We start from the raw sequence: 22,238 nt of genomic DNA, 5'->3' as shown, positions 1-22,238 counted from the left end.
GGGGGGCGCGGGGGCGCGGCGGGGGCGGGGCAGGGGCCCGAGAGGGGCCGCACTGCCCTGCACAGACCCCGCTCACTGGCCCCAGAGGAGGGGATCCCGCGGCGCGTCCACCTCCCCTGCGCCCCAAGAGCACAGAGGCGGGCCCGAGCGGTGGGTGGGCTCAGTCTAGGGTTCACAAATCGAATGAATGAATGTATGACTTGACTCTTACTCCTTGTCCCTTGCTGAGGAGACAGAACATTAAAACATCCACCCTCTGGCTTCTAGGGCGTCTTAATCAGGGCATAAGAATGGACCATAGGAGTCCATGAATGCCCTACAGATGCGTGAAAGACCCTATGGGTGTCTGCATTTTTCTGGCGAGAAGATCTATAACTTTCCAAATTCTCAAAGAGGTTTGTGACCCAAAGAGCTTAAATGCCAGAGCAAACCTCTGACACCCCTAAATGATGCCAGGATAGCTTTTCCAGCCTCTTTCTGGTAGTTTCTGCAAGCTTTTTCTAAATTAGAGCTACCATAGCAGGCAGATTTTCCATCCCCAGTGCAAACAGCGTCCCTCAGGAAGCATGCAGGTGTGGTTCCCACACCCCACATCCCACAGAGCTGAAAACATAACTGATGGTGCAATCCGGGTCCTGCTAAGGTGTTGAGTAGGAGCAAGTTTCAGGGGCCAATCCTGTTGCAGTTCTTTCTACAGTGTGATGAGATCAGCTGACCAAAAGCACTTTCTTGATCTAAGATCCTGGCATACAGTCCTAAATTTCTGTGATCGAGAACAGAGGAGAACCACAGTTTTGGATATTTCCAAGATTCCCTTTGGAGCATTTGTCAAAATGTCCCCTGTCCACTTATTGCCATGGGTTTAAAGTCAATCTAAATGAGGAAAATAAAAGACTCAAGCTTTCTTCCTAATGTTTTCTTGTTCATGCGCTAAGCTGCCAACAAGCTCATTGGTACTGGCAGGAAGATACCAACACGAATAGCATTCAGTTCCCACCCTCAGCAAACTTACAGGCAAAGTCAGTTACCAAAACTAAGGGTGACAAGCACAGATTGCTACAGTGACACTGAGGAAGGGCACCTAACTCACCTGCGGTGGGGTTGGGTGGGAGAGGGGAGAGAATGCTCAATGTTTGGGCTGATCTCGAAGTGGGACAGGCTTGAGAAGTTGGAGGGAAGGGGGGGGGGGGGCGGACACCAGGCAAAGCAACAGACTGAATACCAAGTAAGAATGACAAATTCCATTACCACCCTGAATCCTAAACCACAACTCTTAAAGAAATGATACCAAAAGATTATTCCTCTGATTCTTTTCGTAGACACTTGGAGAAAAAGGGGTCTTCCCGGCAACAAGGCCAGGGAGCATAAACACCAGTAACTGCAGGACAGGCAGGTGATGGGGCACCAGCCAGGTGGGCACTGTGCACCAGAGTGGGCATCGTCTAAAGGAGCTGCGCTCGGCCCTTGGAAAGACTCTGACTTCCGATACAACTTTGCATGTCACACCTTCCAATTCTGAAGTATTGGAAATTAGTTAAAAAATATTTTGAACTCCGGGAAGACTAAACAAAACACATTTGCTGGCTGCATTTGCCCAGAGGCAGCCAGTTTTTACCTCCAATCTGAGGCAGTCTTATCTGATGGAAAAATGCCTACTCCAGAGACTGGGCCAGCTGCCTGGCCTCTTCTGAGACATCCCCACCGATCTCTTGCTGTTTTCATATGGCTCCAGGTTTTAAAAAGAGTTGACCTCTTTGAGACCCAAACTCCCTCCTGGTAAATTCTCCACATTGGTCCTCCTTTGACCTGCTGTCCAGCATCACTTGATCCCTCATTTTCTCATTTATGTGTTCTTCCAGCATTAACTGAGTATTCAGTGTGTGCCACGCACTTCCTTCAGCTGTAGAAACACAACACAAATACGTGGGACAATCCCTGTCCTCCTGGGACTTATCTTTTGGTGAAGGACACAGCCAGCAAACAAATAACCGAATAACGACACAGTACAACTGTGATGGAAAAGGGATAGAAGAGCACAGTGATAGAGTATATGATAAGGGGAAAGGTGCCCAACCTATCCTGGGTCTCCAAGAAAGCTTGTCTAACATGTCAACCATCCCTCACAGGAGATTTCCTCCAGGTCACCTCCAGGCCCCCTCCTCTGAACATGCTTCTGTTCAGCAAGTTTCCTCACTAAGCTCAGAATGGAGCACATTTCAGATGAGGTCTGTATCAGCCTGAGAATGAGTTGGTATTCTGGCAGCTTCTGCCCATTCAACTGATGATTCCATTCTCCTGATGCCTCCTAGGATCTCTGCTCAGGGTCATGCTGTCCAATGAGAAGAACCAGCAATACTGATCACCAGCAAAGCCTAAGGCCCGAGCCAATGAATTCTCTCAGCAACTTGATGAGTTATCCAAGGTCATTATCCTCATTTTACAGATAGGAAACTAAGGCCTTAAAGAGGTTAAGTGACTTTCTCAGGGACTACTGGTGAGAACCTAGGACGACCTCACCCCAAGCTCATGCTCTTCCAATGTTGATGTCCCAAGCGTTGAAGAATGTGACAGGGTCAGAGTGACCAGCAAAGGCCAGGACCAAACAGACCATTAGATATATATAGTCTCTCTAACCTCAGAGGCACTCAGCCCACATGTATCAACTTTGTTCTTATTTTAAAAGCCTTCTAAAATCCATATATACAATGTTTCACAGCATCCCCCAGTAATCCCATTTAATTGGGAGATTGGACCCATGAGTGAGTGTATATGTATCTGAAACCTAGCCTTGTTTTGAAAAGGATCAAAATGTCAGAAATTAGATTAGTCTGATACCACATATTCTTAGAAAGACACCTACTCATACCTAACATTCATTTTCTTTTTTTTTTTTAAGATTTTATTTATTTATTTGAGAGAGAGAGCAGAAGCAGGGGGAGCGACAGAGGGAGAGGGAGAAGCAGGCTCCCCGCTGAGCAGGGAGCCGGATGCGGGGCTCGATCTCAGGACCCTGAGATCATGACCTGAGCCGAAGGCAGACGCTTAACGACTGAGCCACCCAAGTGCCCCTCATTTCATTTTCTTAGGGCCAGCAAGCCAACCCTTGAAATCATTTTCTCTAGAACTGAAACAAAGTCAAGGCCACCGGTCTGCAGTTTGCTGACTCCCTGCTGTTTTTCAAGGCTGATGGCAACATCTCAAGGGGTTTATCTGCAAATGCTCTTGATACCCTAGGAAATCAGTTGTCTATTCCAGGGGACTCAAATTCCCTTCCTAATGTAACAGTGAACATTTGTCTAGAATTTTGTAGATAGACTATAGTGATCTCCTAACATCTTATTAGTAAGAATCAATAATGGCTAACATCAAGTACTCATGCTCTAGTTGAGCCCGGAGTTAAACAGGAAGGAAACGAAGAGCTTACTGCAACTCTCTCTAACTATTGTGTTAGTTAGCTCAGGCTATTATAACAAAATACCATAGACTGAATGGCTTCCACGGTAAGTTTTTTCTCACAGTTCTAGAGGCTACAAGTCCAAGATCAAGGTTCTGGTTGATTCTGTTTCTGGTGAGGACTCTCTTCCTGGCTTGCAGAGAGCCACCTTCTGGCTGTGTTCTCACATGGCCTGTCCTTGGTGCATGTGTGAGAGAAGAGAGAGCAGGAGCTCTCTGGCGTCTCTTCTAATAAGGACCCCAATCCCGTCAGATCAGGGCCCCACCCTTATGACCTCCTTAAACCTAATTCCTTCCTTACTCCAAATTCAGCCACAGTGGGAGGGCTAGGCCTTCAAAATAGGAATGAGAGCTGTCAGTCCCTAACACCCCAGAACGGAAGGTTTCTTAAAAAGGAAAACTGCCCTACATATTCAGTGCAGAGACTAAGGAATTCAGTACCAACAACTCTGATCGCCTATTCTTTGTTCCAAAGCAGGAAAACCTCAGTCTCAATTCTCCCTTGAGCCCGATGATAGTTGATGACAGTGGATGTTAGCGACATGCCTTGGCCTGGGTTTCAGCAGCTCCTGGACACCCATTTCCAGCTGACTCATCCCCTCTGCAGTAAGCAGAGCAGAACAAAGGTGTTTCCATCAGGGCTCAGCTGTCTCACCAGGCCGCCGTCCCCACAACCTCCTCCTGTCCTTTGCAGGAGGCCTTATGCCTTCTGGCCCACTTGTTGTACCAAATGTGGGAGCTTACTCTTCACTGTCTTCTTGACTCCTGAGAACCGATCGGTAGAAGCAATGGTCTACCTCTGATTGGTTCCAAAGCTTTACCTTCTTACCAAGTTTCGTAATGCCAGAACACAGACATTCAGCTCGGTGGGTTATTCACAATATAAAATTGTCGTTCTTGCTTTCTCATCCTTGTGCTTGTTCCCATTATTTACTGCTGCGGAAACTACCCCAACACATATTAGCTGTATTAGTTATCTGTTGCTACATAACAAATTACCTCAGAACTTTGTGTCCTGAAACGACATGTATTATCTCGTGGTTTCTGTGGGTGTTCTATATGGATAGATGTATTTGTGACTTGTCCCGCATAACCGACCGCCTGGAGCCGCGCGCACACAGGCAGGCTAAGGACTGTTGTTTGTGAGACTCGTGCTGTGTGAGTTGCCTTGGGAGCCTGGTTGTTTGGAATATACTACCTGGCCTCCAGATCAGAACTGACCCTTCTGTTCTGGACATCAAGAGCTACAAATCTTGTCTCACATCCCCTCCTGCTCCAGGCTGGGCTGGTCCCCCAGAACGGAATCCGGAATCCAAGAGGGGAGGCAGAAACACACAGCGCAGTCTCCTTGAAAATATAGAAACATGGTAACATGGAAATGCCGCTCGCTCCAGACTGCATTCAGGCAAACAAATATTTCATTTCAAACCCTGTTATTGGCCCTATAAATATGGCCCTTATGGGGATGGTCCGTGGGAAGTCTCACCTGAGGGGAGGACGCTCCACCCAGGCCTCTCCATTTGGACTCCAGCCTGGCTTGTCTCCACGGGGTTTCCCTGGCTGGGGAGGCTGGAGATTGTAAGTACCCAATTTGATGTAACTTACTCTCATTTATTGCCTACTATTACCTTCATCTATGTGTAGATTCCTTTCCTCTTCTGTTTCTATTAGGTTTCTATAATAATAATAAAGTTTTCTTTCCTTTTCAAAACTGGAACACAGCTGTTGTGAATCTTTTGTTCAGAACAGGGGGTCAGGAATCCAGGTGCAATTAGCGGGGTCCTTTGGCTCAGGCTCTCATTCAGGCTGTAGGCACCGTGTCATCTGGGACTGAAGTTATCCTCAAGACTAGCCGGGGGAAGGGTCTGCCTCCACGCTCATGCCGGTGGTGGTTGGCACGATCTAGTGCCTCCTGGACTATTGGCTGGTGGTCACTCAGTTCCTTGCCACTTGGGGTTTTCCACAGGGCAGCTTCTCGTGTGGCAGCTTTGCTTCATCCAAGTGAGTGAGTGACAAGAACGAGAGTGAGGGCAAGACAGAAGTCACATTTCTGGTACTTGCAATAATAAAGCGCAGTGAGTAGAAGCAGGAACACCTTGCCTGAGCCCATCCCTAGGCCCCACACACGCTCGCAGGGCACAGCCCTTGCTCACGGGCCGCACGGCTTCCACTCACCGGGAATCAGTGTCCAGCATACCAATACCGTTCACCTTCTCTGCCTTTGGTCATTTGGGATTTTTTTTTTTTTTTTTAAAGATTTTCTTTATTTATTTGCGAGAGAGAGAATGAGAGACAGAGAGCATGAGAGGGAGGAGGGTCAGAGGGAGAAGCAGACTCCCCGCCGAGCAGGGAGCCTGATGCGGGACTCGATCCAGGGACTCCAGGATCATGACCTGAGCCGAAGGCAGTCGCTTAACCAACTGAGCCACCCAGGCACCCCATTTGGGATTTTTTAAGTATCAGTCTCAATTTACTTGACTGAAACATGTATTCCATTTTATCCTGAGCATTTGAGTGGTACTGCATGAACCAGACTAATGCCATCTTGAACAATCCGCCAGGATGACCGGTCTGTGACCTGAGACCTTGAGCACAGCACCCCCTCCGATTCTTTCCTTTTGTTTAACCACACCCTTAAATACACCCCGAGGCAAAACGCCCTTGATCTGCCCTGGAGATATGGCCATGACACACACCTGTTGTCAAGCTCTGTCCTCCTGGCTGGTCCCCCACGTGTACTCCCAGCCTTGGGGCTACAAAAGCAGCAGGTCTTAAAGGAGGTGGGGTTGCAACCGTCTACTGTCTTATGATGCCCAAGGTATGCTTCTGTCCGGAAGTCCCCTTAAAAAAACCACTTCTCCTCAAGCTGGACTTAGCCTTTTTCTTCAGCCTTTGGAGGTCACTGTGCCTAGTTAGACCTCCCTTTCACGAAACAAGTACCGTTCCACTACCATCCCCTGTGACTTCGCTGTGCCGCCTTTATTTGTCCTCATCTTTCCAGGGCCCGGCACCAAGCCTGGTGCAGAAAGACCCCCAAGACGTGTCCTGAAGGAAGGACAGATGACTGGCAACATCCTGGTGTGTTTTCTCACAGTTTAGAGGCTGTGGGGACACCTGCTCTGGGGAGAAAAGGGTAGGAGTTGCCAGGCCAGCGAGTGTGTCGTTTGGAGGCGGGAAGCTGAGTGTGCCCCTCCTTCTGCGAGGTCTCCTCTCCTTGCTGGTCCTGGTTTTCCTGAGATTTTCTAGTTCTAGTCCAGAAAAGCCCCGATCCCAGGGGTCCTGCAGGCCCAGGCAAACCAGGACAGTTGGTCACGCTACTTCTGGCCTTAATTCCTTCTATGAGTTACAGGGCAAAACTGTCTTCATGTTCAAGAATATCTTAGCTTGCTTCCCTCGAAAACAGAATCTGAGGCAAGAGTTTCCATGTGAACTTTATGGGAAGCAGGTATGACCCCAAGGAAGCTTGGAGAGAGCATGGAGAGGGGCTCAGGAGAGTACACTGGGGGGAGTGCAAGCTGTCCCCAACTTCACTATCAACACATCTAATCGCTCCGTCTTGCAGGATAGCTCCAGAGAGACTGCCCGAAACGATGGTGCCTGGAAATGATCTGTTAGTTCTATCCTGCCATCTGTGTCCTGTGGGCCGGAGTCTGACCTACACACCTAGCTTATACTCCAGGGCCCTGCAAGCAGCCACTGGGGATCCCGGGCCTGTGGGTACCAGTCCAGCTGATGTGGGGTGAACAAGCCTCCCCTGTCTGTCGGTGGTGGGGTGGAGGTGGGAGAGGCCGGGAACTATGTAACCCTTTATCAGGATGACTGAGTTGAGGAAGCAAGGCACAGGCCATGGTGGAGTAGGATGGGAGGATGTGGGCAGGGCCCAGTGGCTCTGGGGATTTGTCAATTTGATCTAGTACAAAGAGGCGGAGAAGGTTCGAAATTGTTGTTGCAAAGACTGAGGAAGTGAGCGGCGTCCTGGGAAAATCTAACAGGATTCCGGGGCTTCGTGGAGGCCCCAGCTGACGTCTTTGAGCTCATGTTAATGATGACTTCTACTAATGCCTGCCTGGTGGTGATTTCCTCCAGCAATCGAGCAGCATAAGCACAGAGAAGAGAGTATTGGTATTGATCAAAGACCGGGGGCTCCCAGGGAGCTAGGACAAAGGGCAGAGGAACAAATTAGTTTAGGACAATGGGTCTCAAAATTTGTTGAGTCAAAGTCACTTGGAGAGCTTTAAAAAGGCCCAATACCCACGCTGAACCCTAAACCAATGAAATCAGAATCCGAAGTAGGGTTTGGGCTTCAGTCATTGTTAAAGCTCTCCAAAGCATCCCCATGTGCAGCAGGCTCGGTAACCAATGGTTTGGGGCCCTGGCGAGAGATTAGAAACCCATGCTGAATCAGTTCCATTTCCTTCCTGAAATCCAGGGGCATTTTCGCCCTTAGATTCTGTAAATTACCTCTGTATCTTTGTAATAAATTCCTTCTTTTGGGCTGAAATTAATACTTGCAATCAATAGTCTTTTTTAAAAAGATTGTATTTATTTGTTTATTTATTTATTTCAGAGATAGAGCATTGGGGATGGGGAGGGGAAAAGGGAAAGGGACAAGTAAACTCTGCACTGAGCACAGAGCCTGATGCGGGGCTCAATCCCACAACCCTGGGATCATGACCAGAGCCGAAACCAAGAGTCAGTTGCTTAACCGACTGAGTCACCCAGGCGCCCCACAATCAATAGTCTTAAACACTGTTGTTCCATATCTCCGTAAAGCAACAGTGAATGCCTGTAGGTGTCCCTGACGTTGCCCTCGACCACGAGAACTACAGCAAAGCCATCATTCTTATGGCAACCTGGAGGAACGGTGTTTGATTTTCCATTTCGCCCTGCAGGACGCTGAGGATAAGAAGAATGCCAGGTCTGGATCTTCTCGATCATGCACCACTGAGCAGTAGGTGTGCTTGCCCTTTCCAGTTGACTTTTAAAGTAATCTCTGTTGGCCTGAATCAAAATTGAGGGCTTTCTTCACCTAAGAGCATGGGCTTGCAGGTCGGAAATGCCAGACAACTAACCCGGGGAAACTGGGAATCATCTTCACAGAGAAACATAACCCCGTCTTCGAGTCCTCCCAGGCTTGCTGATGGGAAATCAACAGGACTTTGTTAGGAGGCCCTGCCTTCTCGAACCACAACACCTGGAGGGCCCCTTCCCAGCCACGTGGGGGTGTTAAAAGGAATTGAAAGCGCACAGCGGTGCCCAGGTTACGGTATTTTTTTCCACGTTCGGTTTGCTTCCCTCATTCCCTAGGAGACAAAGGGGGCAGCACAGAGCGCCCCTGCCCACGTCCCCCCTTCTGTGTGCAGCACCCACCGGGACCGGGCTCACCGCGGGGCCTGTCTCTAACTTCAGACTCTGTTTCCAGCAGAATACCAGCCCTGCCCCCCCTGCCCCCCCGCCCCCGCCCCGAGCAAGCCGTTTCCCACACAACAAACTAAGTGGCTCAAATTAGAGCCACCATTTGCCACAAATTGCCAAGTTACAGTAAACGCGAGTTGGCCAGTTCCAGGCACACGAAGGGGCCGTCCAGCCGCAGGTCCGGGGGCCGCTGGGCTCCAGAAACCCTCTGCTTTGGCCTTGAACATACAGAACAAAGGTCTCTATTCTGATTTCCTGGACGTGGACTAAATGGTGCAAAACTCAAGTACTTACGGGATGGGGGGGAAGGGGATGCGGCAGGAGCCCTGGCATAGAAAAGTCCGAAACCAGGCTCAGCAATGCCCTGCAGTCTGGGCTGGGCAACCCCAGGGCAGGGGTCCATGGGGAGCAGCGCAGGCACCCACCCACCCCGGGAAGGCCTACAGAGGGGCCTAAAGCAGTGACTTCTGAAAATCCGGCCTCCTGGCGCATTTCCTTTAAGTGACTTGTCAGAGCATTTTGAGGGTGAAATGCATACTCTTGGTGCATTTCTTTCATTGCCTATTCTGATTACATTTAGGGTAGGTATATTTGTTTTGTTTTTCATTTTTTAAAGGTTTTATGTATTTATTTCAGATAGAGCAAGAGAGAGCGTGAGCACGAGGGGAGGGGAAGGGGCAGAGGGGGAGGGAGAAGCAGACTGTTCCCCCACCAGCTGAGCGGGGAGCCCAGTGTGGGGGCTCGATCCCAGGGATGATTGACCCCGGGATAATGACCTGAGCCGAAGGCAGACATGTAACCAACTGAGCCACCCAGGCACCCCAGTGTTTTTGTTTTTTAAGTTATGGAAGCATGTAAGATATTACCCAGGAATTTCATTTCAGGATAGGGAAGGAAGTGCCACAACATAGTGGTTATTTATTTATTTATTTTTACATAGTGGTTATTTTTAGAAGAGCCTTGAGGTTCTCTTGCCCTGGTGGGCTCTCCTCTGAGAACCACCGCCCTGTGGCAACAAGGCCGTCTTTATTCAATGAGGAGGACGGACAGGGCCTGAGGCCAAGAGAACAGGGGAGAAAGCGGGACAAAGGAGGGAAAACCACCATTCCAGAGTGGAGAAGTTCAAGGGCGTGTCTTCTGTCACCTCTGCCCAGGACGCTGACGGTGACACCCCAGACTCGGCCTCCTCAGCCAGCTTCAGCTGGAGTCACACATCTGGGGTCACCAACCATCTCGATACTCCTGAGACTGAGGGGGTTCCCAGGACACTGGACTTCCGGTGCTAAAGCCAGGACAGTTTGGTCACGCTACCTCTGGCCCAACAGCCCCTCGCAAACTGGTTTCCCACCACAGAGGGCTGGGCAGGGGCCTGTGTCCTTTGCCCACACTCCATGTCCTCCTTCACCCCAATGCACACACCACACACAGCCTTACACCACACACACACACCATGTAGATACCCCTCCACACACGCACACCACACACACACCTTTCCCAACCTGAACTTCATAAAGCTCAGGCAGCTTGGGCAGCATTGAGAAGACTGGAGTCACCTCTGCTGGGGAGGCCATCCCTGGGCCCCCCTCAGACACAGCCCCCCTCTCTCTCTGTGGTCTTGGTTTTAGAGCCAGGAGGGATCTGCGATCATACTATGAGATGTGCAGACCTGATTTCCAAGATGGCAGCAACAGAGCCAAGACTCTGGCCTCCTGACTCTTGCTCACCAAACAGTCAGCTGCTAGTTTAGAAAATATTCGGAGGGGAATCTAAATCCACAGCCCTGTAGCAGCACACGGGCAGTCCCGCTCAAGGAGAGCCTGTTATGGGGGTAATTGTGTCCCCCAAAGATGTTGAAGTCCTGACCCCCAGTGCCTGTGACTGTGGCTTGTTTGGAAACAGGGTCTTTGCAGATGATCAAGTTAAGATGAGGTCAAGGGTGGACCCTGATCCACTACAACTGGTGTCCTTACGACAAGGGGAAATTTGGATGCAGAGACAGATGCACAGCGAGGGAAGACAGAGAGAAAATGAACGAGCGGCCACGTAGGAGCCAAGGAAGAGCTGAGCCGCACCCCCACCCCCCACCCCAAGCTGTCAGGGAGGCCAGAACAGGCCCTGCCCTCACAGCCTTGGGCGGAACCACCCTGCCAACACCTTGATCTCAGAATTCTGGCCTCCAGAACTGGGAGACACAAAACGTCTGCTGTGTAAGCCGCTCGGTTTGTGGTCCTGTGTCAGCGCCGCCCTCTAAGACAAATCCAGAGTCCCGGCTCTCCTCTGTCAAGCTTCGGATGTCCTGGCCCAGCTCGGAGGCCTTTTCTCATCCGGCAGATGAGGCTTTTCTACTGCAAGAGCTGAGTCATTGCTGCAGCTGAATGATGACGGGCCCGGGGAACAGTCAGCACCTTCTACCTGCTCTGCTCCCCAAAGAAGATCTTTATCTTTTCCTCTCCATTCAGAGCAAGATGTAGCTAGCTTTAAAGAAAAAAAGAACAAAACAACTCCGCTGCATGGGCCAAAGCTCTGCTTACATGAAGGCACAGGTAAAAATAATTCAGCTTCGGTGAACCACCAGGAAGAGTGCTGACAAGAGTAGAGCGTGTCTGCGTTGGAACCGCGAGCGCCATACATGTACCCGCGGCCAGGTCAAGGCCTTCGGGATGGCCCTGAAGCATGGAGTTGTACCACCTGGAAACACCAAACGATAAAACACCATGGGATTCCTGTCCTGATGGCAAGCCCGTCCCATTGAGATGGATGCTCTTAAACATTCCACTCACCGTTCTTGGGTTCTCCATCCTGGCTGAGATCCAGCCCAGGCCAATTAAATCAGAGTTCTCGAGGGTACGGCCTGGGCATCTGTCTTTTTAAAAGCTCCCCCAAGTGATTATGATGTGCAGCTAGCATTGAGAATCCCTAATCTAGCTAATTCCCCTGGCTGTGATGCCATGCCCAACATTATCTGTGTTCTCGTGGGTCTGCATCAGCCAATTACATAAACTGGCATTCTGATTCTGTATATTCATCCAGAGCTTAGTTAATGAGAAGACTTCCCTGACCATATACACCCCAATGTCCACAATAGCCAAACTGTGGAAAGAGCCAAGATGCCCTTCAACAGATGAAAGGATAAAGAAGTTGTAGTCCATATATACAACGGACTATTACTCAGCCATCAGAAGGGATGAATACCCAACTTTTACATCAACATGGATGGGACTGGAGGAGATTATGCTAAGTGAAATAAGTCAAGCAGATAAAAACAATTATCACATGGTTTCACTTATTTGTGGAACATAAGGAATAGCATGGAGGACATTAGGAGAAAGAAGGGAAAAATGAAGCAGGGGAAATCGGAGGGGGAGACGAACCATGAGAGACTATGGACTCCAAGAAACAAACCGAGGGTTTTAGAGGGGAGGGGGGTTAGGGTTAAGGAGGACATGTATTGCATGGAGCACTGGGTGTTATACGCCAACAATGAATCATGGAACACTACATCAAAAACTAATGATGTATTATATGGTGACTAACATAACATAATAAATAAAATAAAATAAAAAATGAGAAGCCTTCCCTGAGAACAGGTCCTTCTCTCTCAATGTGGCTGACTAAAATAGGCCAGCAAGACTGAGGACTAGCCCCTGGGCCCTGAGGAATTCACCAAGATAATAAGATGTTACCTCCAAAAAAGTAACCTCTTGGGTGAGGACACCACTGGCGTCCCTTCACTGGCCAAGAAAACTCAAGTCCATCTTGGTTGTTCCTATATTTTACAGAGGTAAAGTAATAACATGAGAAACAAAGTATGGGTCGGCAAAATGGCCAACCACAAATTCTCCAAGAGCTGAGCTCTAAAGGACTGTATCTATTGTCCTTCACTTTTCTTTAGCTCCTGACTATTTATTTCATGGACATGACTGACTGCCTCCTTGGCATCCATTCCCCACATCTTCTTCCTAACAGAACTGCAACTGGGCTCTGCTCTCTACCTCTCCTCCCTTGAGGACATAGGCCTTAGAGGAAATTGACCCCACCCTCAGCTCCTGGGGTGCTCTGATTTGCCTCAGTCTGTTTCCAACCCCAGAGCTCAAGAATGAGCAAGTGCCCTGATGTCGTCAATGAGACACAGGAGTTGGTTTTCTTTTAAGCTTTCTACTGAAGCATTATACACATACAGAAAAGTGCATGTATCATGTGTATAGCTTGACCGATGTTCACAAACTGCATATGCCTGTGTAACCAGCACCCAGATCAAGAAGCAAAATATCACCCGCAGCCTGAAAGCCCTTTTCTGCCCTCTTCCATTCACTATTCCCTCAAGGGTAACCACTGTCCTGACTTCCAACACTACAGGGTCATTTTGCCTGTTTTATACTTCTTTTTATATAAGTAGAATCAAACAGTATATACTCCATGTCTGGCCTTTTTTACTCACATTATGTGTGTGAGGGACTCATTTTTATTGCATAGAGTTGTAAGTTGCTTACTTTCATTGCTGTATAATATTCCATGATGGAATAAGCCAAATTTATCCATTCTGCTGTTGATGAGTATTTGGTTGGTTTCTGGTTCAGGAGTACAGCAAATTGTGCTGCTATGAACATTTTAGTCCTTGTCTATTGAGGACACATATATGCACTTCTGTAGGGTAAATACCTAAGAAGGATTGCTGGGCTGAAGGGAATATATACATTCAACTTTAGGAGATACAGCCAAACGGCCTTCCACAGTCCCACATGGGACTGGACCGATTTTCCCTCCCATCTGCAGTGTATGAAAGTTCCATGTCCTTGTCAACACATGTCTGTCTTCTTCACTATTACCATTTTGGTGGGGGTATAGATGAGATTCAAGGAGTTTTGCTGCAGGCTTCAAGTTATCTCTTCTCATTTAGAGGAAGCCAGCCCATTCTCCCCATGGATGTGAATGAGAAGCAATAGCCAAAATGATTACTAGTAGCCAATTGAGGCCAATTGTCATCAAGTTAAAATGAAAGGACTTGATGACATCATTAAGCTGCTGAATCAACAAACAACTCAATCCATTACCTCCCAGCTGCTTTGCTTTTTCTGTTGTCTGTATTGGAAAGCATCCTCCATGTTATTCTCAAAAGCACTTGAGCCTACCACATCCTTGCTTCATTTTTCTGATGGGGAAACTGATCACCAGTGAAATATAACGGTTACCCAAAGGCCTGGGAGTTAGCAAAGGGTAGAGTTCAGACCCAGCCTACTGCTCTGCCCCCTACATCATGCCAGCACCCCCTTCCTAGCAGGCGGTACCACTGTCATCTCTCAGTTTGTGCACGTGACTGCGAGTCCTTTGATCACATAGCTGCCATTTGTCAATGATGCCAAATTATGTAGCCAGTATGCCAACAGCCATAACGGAGGGACCAACCATCTTATGCAAGAGGGGATTAGCAGCTGTCTCCTCGCTGCATCCTGTTCCGAGGAAACTGTCAGCCACACGGGGCAAGGCCCTGGCCCTCCAGGGGAAAAAGGACTGGTGCTTTTTAATCATAAATCACTAATGAGGACACGGAGACAGAAAAGCAGGAGCAAAAATTAGAGTCGCAAATGCATCTTCCAGCTAGGCAGATGCAGGAGCTGTAACTATCAGCTTCCCAACTTGGAAACCCAAGAATCTTTTGCCTAGTTTTGTAAAGGGACAACCCATTGATATAAAAATTCAATGGAGCAATGGAAGGCAGTTCAGTGACCTAAAATATCTCCTCACTATAAACCAGTCTTTGTGACCCAGCCTAACTGCTCTGCCAACACACAATATTGTAAAGCGTTCTGCAGCTGGCTTGTCCTCATGTCCGTGGGGCAGACAGAACTCATCACTTTCCCCTTCCAACCACGGTAAATTCATGGTCTTCAAGATCCAGATCAACTAGTGGAGTTGCCCCTGGACTCTAGATTCAGATGCTTGCTGCAGGACCAGCAGCCAAACTGCTCATGTCACTCCCCCACACTTAAAACCCTTCAATGCCTTCACATTGGAATTCTAATGAAATTCATACTTCTTGGTCTAGCATTCAAGGCTCTATATGACCTGGCCCTGCCTATTTCTCTGACCATGCTGATCTTCTTTTTATTCCTTGAACATGCAGTAGTTCCCCCCCCGCCCCCTTACCCGTGGTTTTGCCTTCCATGGCCGCTTCAGTTACCTGCAGGCCAGAAGCAAGATAATCCTCCTTCTGATAGGTGGTCAGCAGGTCAAGTGCCATGGTCAGCAGGGAGTCTGCTTGAAGATTCTCTCCCTCTGCCCCTCCCCCTACTTGTGCGTTCATGCATGCACACGTTCTCTCGCTCTCTCAAATAAATAAATAAATCTTTAAAAAAAAAAAGAAGGGTGAGTACAGTACAGTAAGATATTTTGAGAGAGACCACATTCACACAACCTTGATTATATTATTATACTTGTTCTATTTTATTATTCGTTGTTGTCAATCTCTTACTGTGCCTAATTTACAAATTAAATTTTATCATAGGTATGTATAGGAAAAACCATAATATATCTAGGATTCAGTATTATCTGTGGTTTCAGGCATCCCCTGGGGGCCTTAGAACACAATCCCTGCAGCAAAGGAAGACTACTGTACCATGTTTTTATGGCCTCGGGGACTTTGTGATTATACTTCCTCTTCTGGAACATCCCCCTCCAGCTCGTGAGTGAGTCATTCTTCATTCTTAGTCAAATGTCACCTTCTCCAAGAGCCTTCTCTGACCAGTTTCTCTGAAGTAGCACCCCTATCACTCTTTATCATGGCACCTGGTTTATTATCTTCCAAGTGCTCACTGTGACATGTAATCACTTGTTTATTGCCTATAAGCTCCACAACATCAGGGACCCTGTATCTCCAGCCCCTAGAATGGCAGGAGGAACATAGGAGATCTTCAATGACTATTGGTTGGATAAATGGGTGAATGAATAAAGGATGATCCAGTCGTGGATTAACCAGTGGTGTGGCTTTGTTCTCTTCTCTGCTACCTGAAGTAAGACCATTTAGCTATTCACTAGATCCTTTGCCAAAGAAATGTTCCCAAGAAAATAAAATACAGAGAAAAAAAAAAATAGAGTGGGGAGAGGTTAGGGGGAAAGGAGACTGGAATATACATTAAACATAAGATTTAAAACTATCAAATAAAAATTAAAAAAAAAAAAAGATTTAAAATTATCTGTGGTTTGTTTTTACCATACTGTCAGGTGCCCTGGGGGGCTGCATGAGGCAGATTGTGAGTCCCATCCAGAGCCACACAATAGGATCTTGGGATTACATATATTTTTAAATGTGCTTTTCCATTTTTTGTGACCAATTTTGTGACCAATATATTGGTCAGCCCCTGGGAAGCCACTGGCCTTTTGAAAAGATCTCATGATAAGTGTGACATACAGTTTTCTGAGCACATATATGACTATTAGGGTACGCTGTATAAAAACAAGTATCCCCACTTCAGAGATAGCTGTGCAATCAACTGCCTATCCTTAAGTACACAGTGAATAGTACATCATCACTAGAATTTTCACCTTCCACAAACCTTCTGGTTCAAGCTCCCCATTTCACAGATGAGGAAGCTTGCAAAGCGAGTTAGCAGATAACTTTCTCAGGGTCACAGAGCTAGTGAGGAAAAAGATCAACCTCGGCCCCAGACTCCAGACTCCAGATTGGGTCCTTGCACGATACTACAACACATCAGCTAAGCCCAGCCATGAGCAAAGGAGCGGGTTTCCCATCAGAACAGCGAAACACAGGAAGGGGCGGGTGCCCTGCTGCGAGAATCTGCAACCCCCACAGCTCTCACCTTGGCTACACGGAGAGGGTGACAGAGATGAACACAGACAAGCCCAAACCAACAACTCGTCGGGGTGCGTGCGGAACCGTGACCTCCCGCAACATCTTCACCCAGGTGCGACTCAGCCCAGAAGCCATCTGCCCCCAATGCTCAGGAGCACCCCAGCCTCAGAGATTTTCACCAAAGCTCAGGGGCCCGAGTACCTCAAAAGAGAGGCCAGGGCCCTCCCTGCCTGACACTGGAGGGGGAGTAATCCTCTCCCCAAACCAGTACTCAGCAAGGCCTGAGCAAGACCGTGGGGGCGGTAGGCACGCGGGTGGGGGGTAGGAGGGGATGACAGGAAGGGAGGAAGGGAGGGAGGAGCAAAGCAGGGACAAATGCCTGTGGTCCCCTTCTCCGGATTTCAGAATCTCGGCTCAGGTTTCAAGGGAATGGAAAACAGCTCTTCACCCCAGCTTCCCGACCGGCCGCGGCCAGAACCCGCAGACCAGCGCCCTCTCCGCCCCTCCCCGGGCTCGACACTAGCCGGGGGTTAGGGGCGACCAAGGGCGGGACCCCCGCCAGGCCGGCAGCGCACCCGAGTCCCGGGGTTGGACGGCGGGGGCGGCCCGAAGCCCCGGGTCTGCGCCCCCTCCCCGCAGCCCGGCCCGCCGGCGCCCGCCCGCCCCTACCTGTAGTAGCGGTCATCTTTGAAAGGCGTGAGGTCCTCCTTCAGCTCGCGGTACGCCTCCTGGAGCCGCTTGCATAGGTGCTTGAGCTCGCTGCAGAGCGGGGGCTCGAAGGCAGGGTACTCGGTGTCCATGCCCGCGCCGCGCCCGCGTTCCCGGCGCCGAGCCCGGCGTCCCCTCCTCCCGCCGCTCCGCCCTTTGTATTGCTTCCTTCGCCGCTCTCTTCCCAGCTCCGGCGGCCGGGGCTGCCAGCGCACGGGGCGGGACCGAGAAGGAGGAGGAGCAGGCGGCGGGGGAAGTGGGGAGGGGGCGCGGAGGAAGGTGGGGCGGGGCGCGCTCAGGGCGCCGCCGCGAGACCGTGGGGGCCTAAGCAGCGGAGCGTGCCGCGCTCATCGGCCCCCGCCCAGGGAGAAGGAGCCGGGGCGTGGAAATCCAACACAAGGTCATCTGCCGCCCAGACAAAAATATGAAGGGCCACCCTCGCTACAGCTCGTATTGGGAAAAGGAAGCAACCGGAGATGAGAGGAAAAAAGGAAAATGGGGCTTGGAGGAGGACTGAACAGGTCAAAAACTGGAGCCAGCTCCCACGTTCAGCACCATGGACAGCCCCAGACTGCTTCCCCCCCCCCCCCCCCCCCCCCCGGCCCTGGGTTCTACTTGGCCTAATGCAAAAACATTTAAAACCAAGCCCATTATGGTTATGTCATAAGAAATATTTTTTAACGATAAAGGAATGTGTCCCAATGAGATGACTCTTCCCACACGTTCTATAACCATGGGAGGAGGGGGGAAGGGGGGAAAGGCAAGGGAGTTTCTCATCCTCTACAAGCTCAACATTTGAGTATAAAATTAAAACTCACAAATCAACACGTCTTCCATGGGACTATCTATCTAAAGATGGTGATGGTGTCATCTCTGGCGAGTTTTTACAATAATAAGTGAAGAAACAATTGTTCCTCATGAGATCAGAGTGTTTCCACCTGAGTGCAAGGTTTCCATGCACTGTTGATCTTGTATGCATTAGGGGAAACATTTTACAAACATACATTTGGGGGGCCCCACTTACACTATTGAATATAAATTATAGAATACAGGTCCCAGGAATCTATTTTTCAAAGCTCCCCAGGTGAGTCTAATGATCAATCACTTTTACATATTCTCAGAATTCCCATGCTATACTCTAATTTAACCCAGTCTTCCTTGCTCTTTTTTATCCCCCCCCCCTTTTTTTTACATTTTTATTTTTAAGCAGTCTCTACTGAGCCAGCCAGGTGCCCCTATCCCCATGTTTTATGTCCTCCTCCTCCTCCTTACATTTTGGAACAAATTTTTTATCTGCTAGCTAAGCTCTCTTGTCAAGTCTTGCAAATAACTCCATAAATTGTGATCATCCTGCACCCTGCACAGTTCAGTTTTACCCTTAATTCATTAACATGAGTGTTTGTATTTAACAATCTCCAAAGGACAAAGAATGGAGCTCAGAACTGACTCTACCCAAAATACAGTGCAGAGAGGCATGCTAAGAAGAGGAGCTTCAGAAAGCACACATGCTGATTTGTTTCCTGAAATGAGATAGAGACTGTGAGACCAGCATCTGCCACACTTCAAATATTTTATGATTGTCTACAGAGAGCTTATCACTGGGGAAAACATTAATCAGCCTCAAAGATACACTAGAATGCTTAAAAAAAAAAAACCAAAAACCTCTCTGGGAAGACTTCCTAACTTCTCCAGCCTGAGCCTTTTTTCCCTTTGAACCACAATAGCTCCTAGAGGACAATGCAAGTTTTCCTGCTCCAAAATTGTGTGATACTAATCTATTTTGTGATCTCTTTCACCACAAAGAGCTAGAAATGCTAGATAAAATATCCCATGTCCACACCTGCATACATATATATTATACTATAATTACTTTTATATAATACATATTATATAAAAATATACTATATATAAATATATTATATAAATATATTTACATACATATATATTAGTATATATAAATATGCTATAATTACATACATATAATACACATATATTGTACTATAATTACTTTTCCTTTTCTGTACATTTTATGTCCTCTAGAATTACCAAGGTCTTTTTTTATTCCTTAGTTGTCTATGTACTGATCATTAATTCAACCTCAGGTCCCCCCCACACACACACACAAATTGCCTAACTCCCCTCTTAAGATATTCAGGCACAATGGTGTGTTCTATCCATTTCATCTTTGTGAAATCTCTTCTTGGCCTTCTGACCAGCTCTGGACTGGTTGCCCTAGGCCTGGTGTACAGCTGTTATTTAAGCAATCACTCCACCATCATCCTGGAGATCTTCTCACCTTATCTGTTTGGGTCCCATGTCTTTCTCTTTACTGATGGAGCATATCTTAGAAGTGCCTGAAAGTCCCATTGACATCACGGTCTCTGCATCCTATAGGTCAAAGCAGTATAGAGGGCCAGCCCAGATTCAATGGAGTTACCATGACTCAGCCCCTTGATAGCAGTGGCGTCATGCCCAAAAGAGAGGAGGGGAATTGTTTGGGGCTATCTTTGAAGATTGTCTTTTATTCCCATTTCAGCACAGTTCCCCTGCCCATGATTGTGGCCAGTGTGTGCCAGTCCAGACACCCTCTATTTTATAGCCCTAGGGAATCAACGTCTAGTTTCCTGACTGTTAGAGAGTGAAAATTGCTTAGTGGAAAAAGATTGGGAGATTTAACTGCTTCTTGGACTTTTGATCAATCCTTCTTTTTTTTTTTTTTAAATGAGGAACAACATACATAAAATGTGCAATTTTAAGTGTATAGATCATCCAAATTTCAAGTATGTATTCATTCATGTAACCACCACCAACGTGAAGATGTAGGACACCCCAGAAAGCTCTGTCTTCCTTTATAGCCACCTCAATCCCAGTGGTAACCACTATCCTGGCTTCTATCCCTATAAATATATTCTACCTGTTTTTTTAGTATTATATGAATAGAATGATACAGTTTGTATTCTTCTGTGTTTGGCTTTGTTTGCTGAATATTATGTCTGTGAAATTTCTTATGTTGTTTCCTATAGCAGTAACTTTTTGTCTTGTTTTTGTTTTTATTCTCTTGCTCTACAGCAGGCCATTGCTTGGATATAGGACAATTTATCGGTTCTACTGCTGCCGGTTTTTGGTTATTATGAATATGAACATTCTTGTACATGTATTTGGGATGAGTATATGCACTTATTTTACTTGGGTTTATACTTAGTAATGGAATCACTGGGTGATAGATTAGGCAGAGTTGGCTTTAGTAGATTGTTTTCCAAAATGGTTGCACCATTTTACATTCCTCCCAGCAATGTCTGAGAGTTCCAGTTGCTCCATGTCCTCGCTAATCTGAATTTCATCTGTCTTTTATTTATGGTCTGTGGGAGTCCATTCTCCTGGGTTTTGCTCCATCTTTTCTCTCAAAGAAGATGCTTGTGCTGCTGGTTCCTGAAACATTTGAGCATCTGTGGTGTGGATTGGGCTTTCCTTGCTGCTGTCGAAGGACCTGGGTTTTGATATCTGTTCCTTTTTTCGTATGATTTGCAAAATTTTGTTGCTATTATCTCCTCTTCCATTCTCCTTGTCTTTGTGGGTTTACAATTTTTTTAAAAAATCCCTTTATTGTTGTTTTACCAGCATTTCTAGGGTTTTCACGAGGTTTCAGCAGAAGTAATGTGTGTTCAATCCCCCACCTTCATTTTGGCCATGCCTTATTAACAATATTATTCTGGTGCTCACCTCAGATAGGCACTTAATAAGTGTTTGTTGAATACCCTCAAGTTACCCCCCTTCTACTTTTTCACTCATCAGAAGGACCATTACCTTGTGATGCTCTTACATAACTGAGAGGAAAAAAAGCACATTCGTTCAGTTGTGGCAAAGAACACAGGTTCAAATCAGAAAGACAAGTGACACTTTTTTAGCAATGTGAACTTGTGTTGAATACTTAATATCTCTAAATTTTGGTTTCATTTTTATTCTCTTGCTCTACAGCAGGCCATTGCTTGGATATAGGACAATTTATCGGTTCTACTGCTGCCAGTTTTTGGTTATTATGAATATGAACATTCTTGTACATGTATTTGGGTGTAAACAAGGATGTAAAACATCCTTTCACGTGTAAAACAAGGATGATGATACTGGCTGCCCCACGAATTTGTGGGAAGGATTATGTAGAGCACTTAATGAAATGCCTGATCTATAGTAAGTGCTCATTAATGGTTAACTCCCCCAGGGGCATTTACATATTTCTTCTCCCAAGACTGAGGATATCAATGCTTTCTCATTTTATTTTATTTTTTTAAGATTTATTTATTTATTTAAGAGAGGGAGAGAGAGAGAAAGAGAGTGAGAGAGTACATGAACAGGACGGGCAGAGGGAGAGGGAGAGAATCCCAAGCAGACTCCATGCTGAGTGCGGAGCCCAACGGCTCGATCTCAGGACCCTGAGATCACCATCTGAGCCCAAACCAAGAGTTGGATGCTTAACCAACTGAGCCACCCAGGTACCCTCATACTTTCTCATTTTAAAAACATATAGAGCACAGAGAAGCTTAGGCAGGAGAGTGATATCCATCACTGGGAAATAATCACTGTTAACATTTTTTTAAACAGATTTTATTTATTTGAGAGAGAGAAAGAACAACCAGGGGTGGGATAGGGAGGGAGAGGCAGGGGAGAGGAAGAAGCAGACTCCCTGCTGAGAGGGGAGCCTGACGGGGGCTCAATCATGACCTGAGCTGAAGGCCCAGGTTTAACCGACTGAGCCACCCAAGCACCCCCACTGTTAACATTTTGAAATACTTTTCTTATAATATATGTAATATATTAAATTACTTCCCAAATTCCTTTAGTGATTGGTTGGGCTATTTCC

At 47.4% G+C, this 22,238-nt stretch overlaps 1 protein-coding gene across 1 annotated transcript in view; it reads right to left on the bottom strand.

The window, feature by feature from the left end:
* LOC118001844 (transmembrane protein 181) overlaps positions 1 to 17,512 on the bottom strand; it is a 70,893-nt gene extending 53,381 nt beyond the window's left edge. Inside the window, exon 1 of the mRNA XM_034992010.1 lies at positions 17,345 to 17,512. Coding sequence (XP_034847901.1) covers positions 17,345 to 17,475 — 131 coding nt within the window. The 5' untranslated portion in view covers positions 17,476 to 17,512. The remainder of the gene's footprint in view (positions 1 to 17,344) is intronic.
* Between the last annotated feature and the right edge of the window lie 4,726 nt (positions 17,513 to 22,238).

The sequence above is a fragment of the Mirounga leonina genome, unplaced genomic scaffold (genome assembly GCF_011800145.1).
Source record: "Mirounga leonina isolate KUSES-001 unplaced genomic scaffold, KU_Mleo_1.0 Mir_54, whole genome shotgun sequence".
In the NCBI taxonomy this organism is placed as follows: Eukaryota; Metazoa; Chordata; class Mammalia; order Carnivora; family Phocidae; genus Mirounga; species Mirounga leonina.
This window is presented reverse-complemented; position numbering and strand designations above follow the sequence as displayed.